The sequence below is a fragment of the Marmota marmota genome, unplaced genomic scaffold (genome assembly GCF_001458135.2).
Source record: "Marmota marmota marmota unplaced genomic scaffold, marMar, whole genome shotgun sequence".
Taxonomy (NCBI): domain Eukaryota; kingdom Metazoa; phylum Chordata; class Mammalia; order Rodentia; family Sciuridae; genus Marmota; species Marmota marmota.
In genome coordinates this window covers 875,895-880,192 of record NW_026000206.1, presented here as the reverse complement: position 1 = coordinate 880,192, position 4,298 = coordinate 875,895, and the positions used below count along the sequence as shown (strand labels likewise).

The following is a 4,298-nucleotide window of genomic DNA, read 5'->3' as shown; positions in this document are numbered from 1 at the left end:
CAAACTGTCCCGAGTGGTGGGGAGGTTGCGCTTCGTCCTCACCCGCGTGCCCTTCACCCACTGGTTCTTCTCCTTCGTGGAGGACCCGCTGATCGACTTCGAGGTGCGCTCCCAGTTTGAAGGGCGGCCCATGCCCCAACTCACCTCCATCATCGTCAACCAGCTCAAGAAAATCATCAAGCGCAAACACACGCTGCCGAATTACAAGATCAGGTGAGAGGGGGGCCGGGGCACCCACGGGGTCCGCAGGCGCGGGACCTGGCTGCGGGATCGGGGCCGGCCGGCGGCTTCTGCCTGCGGGGAGTGCGAAGGGCAGAGGCGTACTTGTAACCCCAGCCCCTGTTTCCCCAGGACCAGGGACCTAGGCAAAGGCAAATAATGGACACTTTGCCTCCGAACCTTTCCTTGTGTTCGTGGGCACTCCTGATGCTGTCAGCAGCGCATCGATAATGGAAGTATATTGATAATTATCCCCAGAAGTCGCCTCTGGGACTGTTGAGAAACTTCCTTTGTGTGCTTGCTGCAAGAAGGGCCATGTCATTGGCTTTGCAGCAAGCCCTGGGCCACGTTGAGAAATTGTTCCTGGACACAGGACAGGCATGAAGGTGTGCTTTTAGCCCAGGTCTGTTCTATTTTGCCATCTCCAACCACTTTTGCTTTGAAGCATTGGCAACTTTGAGGGCAAAGGTAGTAGCCATAGCAAAGGAATACTTTCCGCAGCAAATTGGGAAGGAGTTAGGAGCCCGTAGATAGTGTGTGGATCCGTGCATTTTAAATTACTGTCATCTTCCCTTTGGGGGTAGCCTGTGTGGTACAGACCCAGAATGGGCCCCTCAAGTGTCTATTCTCTGGCTATAAGTTCCTCACTCAGTACTTAAAGTCACCCTTCAGATAGTATTTTAATGATGTAGTGATTTTAATTTTTTAGAGCCTTCCTGCATGTAATGGCTTATTTTTACGTAATATACTGTTTTGGTTAATGTATGAGTTTTCTTTTACTATCACAGGAGAAATGGAAGGGAAAAGAAAGTTTTGTAGGACTATAGGCTTCATCCACTTTAGTGGATGGCAAAGTTTGTGGTTAGAGTGGGAAAAAACATGGCTGTTTCTTTTAAAAGCTGAATATTAAATTTCTCTTCATATCCTCCCTTAGTTTTGTGTTTATTAATAAAGCCTTTTGGATTTTACTCTTTATTATAAAATTATTTCAGTTTTGTAGTAGCTTTACCTAATGCCCTTTAGAGGAGGCTGAATAGTTCTGGATCACTACCGCATGCTCAAGCCAGATAATCCAGAAATATTGTGAATTTGGAATGGCTGTTGACTTGAGTATGTAGCAGACTTGTTTAAGCTAATAGCACAGTGACAAAATTGTTGGGTGGGAGAAATTTATTTTATAATGAAAATTTTCCTATAGATTTGCAGAGGATGGTAAACTAATCATTCATTGTTTGCTTTCTGGTTTTGTGAAATAGATCATACTTTATGAAACCTACTTTTAAGTTGTGGAATATAAATGACTAAATCATAAATGAGTGTGTAAGCAGTGAAGTGTTTATTTATAGCAGTGTGTTGCTGAGAAAGTAATGAGAAAAAGTTGTTACAGATTTTATAATCACAACTTTAATACTGATGTTTTCTGGAGCCTTCGAGTGATAAAATTTGAGTAGGTTTTTATTATTTGGGGCTTATTTGCAGGTAGTCATTGGTGATAAGATTGCATATCATTTTGAGAATTTTTTAAAATGTAGATTTGGAATTCAATTTTATCTGAAGCGATGAGTAAGAGTTATGGAGCCACTGAGAAGTTCATTACTTTGAATAAGCTTTATCATTGAAGAAGAACACTATTTATTTTAAGTATGGCAAAATTGCCTTTCATTTACTGTATACAGAAGGATTTTAAAGAAAGCAGGACATACCCATGTTTGGTGGTGCACGTCTATAATCCCAGCACCTTAGAAGGCTGAGGCAAGAGGTTGATCACATGTTCCAGGACAGCCTGCATAGTTTAGGGAGACCCTCACCAACTTAGTGAGACCTTGTCTCTCTCTCTCTGCCCACCCCTACCCCCACACATGAGATTTTTTAAAAAGGTTGGGAGTGAATTCAATGGTAGAGTGCCCCAGGGTTAATCCCCCATACTTCCCTCCTCCTCCAAGTACAACATAAGTTTGATTGTTATTTTAACTTTAAACCTTCAGCATTAAATGATCATGCCTGAAAGTATACACATCTGTGCCCTTTTTATTAGAGGGCATCTTATTGATCAGTAAGTAAATACTGCACAGACTGCATCACTCAGTCTGCAGGTATTTATTAGACTCCTGCAATATGCTTATTATTCTATGTGCTAGGGCTTTAATACTAAATAGATATAGGCTTAACTCTCAGAGTCTAGAATTCAGTGAGAGTTGAGTTACCTGTACTTGATAAGATTTAAGGTTGAGTGGGATTGATGGGATTGAAGTAACTGGGGAAATTGATTTTTGCTTAGTGAAAGAAAAATAGAAGTATAGGAATGAAAAAGGTGACCTCAGAAAGTATTAACTTCTCTTTTTTGTGTGTGTACCTGCTCTGCAAGAAGTGTTTTAAACTGGTGATTTAAAGAGAATAAATTACAGTGCATCTAAGATGTATTACAGTTCTCACTATGGGAATTAAATTAGCCTAGTGTTATCCTGTTTTATAGATGAGAGGAGTGAAGTTCAGAGTAGTTTAATAACCTGTATAAAGTCACACAGCTTTCAGGTGATGAAATCTAGCTTTGAAGAAGTCAGACTGCCTTAAAAAAATTATATTGCATTGTTCTTAAGGGCTTAAAAATGTCGTCAATATAATATATATGGGTTATCTTTCCAAGTTAAGTGAGAACTCTATAAAGCTTATTTTTCCCTTAAATTGGAAATTTTGAGAGGATCCTTTTAAAGTTAAACCATAAGATTAAATCTTTGAGTGCTACTCCACATAGCATTTTTTAAAATCCAGCAGATTGTGTTTCCAAATAGAAGGTCTTGCTAGTTTATCCATTTTAGCCATCTAATCTTCTTAGTAGAGCTAAAGCAGTAAAGAAAATTGTATTGAATCTTGGGTCCTCTGGCATTTTTAATCATTACATAACAGAAATATCTTGCCATTTAATATTGTTGTCACTTCTTCCCCCTTTACTTTTCCTTTTTTCATGTTGCTTAATTGAAATGTCCTATCAGGACTGCCAGTTCCTGATATTTCACCTAGAGATGCTAAAGTAGCTCAAGTAGTTGCTTCCTAAGGATCTAGCTGATTGACACTTCATTTTACCTAACATATTTGGTTTATAAAATACTAACTTTTAAAAAAATCTATAGAAAATGTGGTTTCTAATTTATTGAAGTTAGATGTTTCTTGATCCAGTCATGTCAGTGATAACTTTTGTTTTTTTTCCCTTAAAATGTATACTAAAATGGTATATTAAAGTAGTATTATTGAAAAAAATTAACCCCAAAATTCATCTTCAAGTGGGAAAGATTACTGGTGGTATTTTTTAGTATGTGTTGAGCCTGTCTTCATTGTGAAATCTGAGTATTAGTCCTGGAGTGAGGAGGCTTTTGGGGGTTTTAGGAGTCACATGTTTAAGATTCTTACTGATGCTTCTGTTTGTACAGTATTCTTTCCCTGCAGCTAGTATTGGTTGCATATTGGAAGGTCAAATTCAGTTTGTATATACTTGTTACTTAGCCTGCACTGTTTTGGGTTTGATTTTTAATTGCTAACAGTAAAAAATGGAAGATTTCACAGGATTTGATTTTTTTTGACTTCTGTTAGGAAAAACTGAGGTATCTTGTACCAGGTCTGTATTCCTTACAGTTATCAATAGGATGAGAAAGGATCTGTAGTAGCAGGTTGGAGCAGGGGAGGAGCCTGTAAGCTCCTGCAGGTAGTTTACAGTCTCCATGAACTTGCCTCATTTGACTACTGGTACTTGCCTAGCCTGGATTTAGACCCTTATTGGAAGAGTAATAATGGGGAGATCTAATAGATAGGAAAGATAGATTTTTTTTCTTTAAATTTTATTTATTTATTTATTCTAATTATATGTGAAAGCAGAATGCATTTTGATTCATTGTACACAATTGCAGCACATCTTTTCATTTCTCTGGTTGTATATGATATAGGGTGGCACCATATGTACAGTCATACATGTACCTAGGGTAATGATATCTATCTCATTCCACCATCTTTCCTGCCCCCATGCTTCCTCCCCTCCTCTCCTTCCCCTTTGCCCATTCACAGTTCCTCCATTTTTCCCATCACCCCCC

The 4,298-nt window shown here is 38.7% G+C and overlaps 1 protein-coding gene across 1 annotated transcript in view; it reads left to right on the top strand.

The window, feature by feature from the left end:
* Window positions 1-6: 6 nt before the first annotated feature.
* The window catches only part of Pdzd8 (PDZ domain containing 8), a 77,870-nt gene continuing 73,578 nt past the window's right edge, over window positions 7-4,298 (top strand). Inside the window, exon 1 of the mRNA XM_048791282.1 lies at window positions 7-213. Coding sequence (XP_048647239.1) covers window positions 131-213 — 83 coding nt within the window. The 5' untranslated portion in view covers window positions 7-130. The remainder of the gene's footprint in view (window positions 214-4,298) is intronic.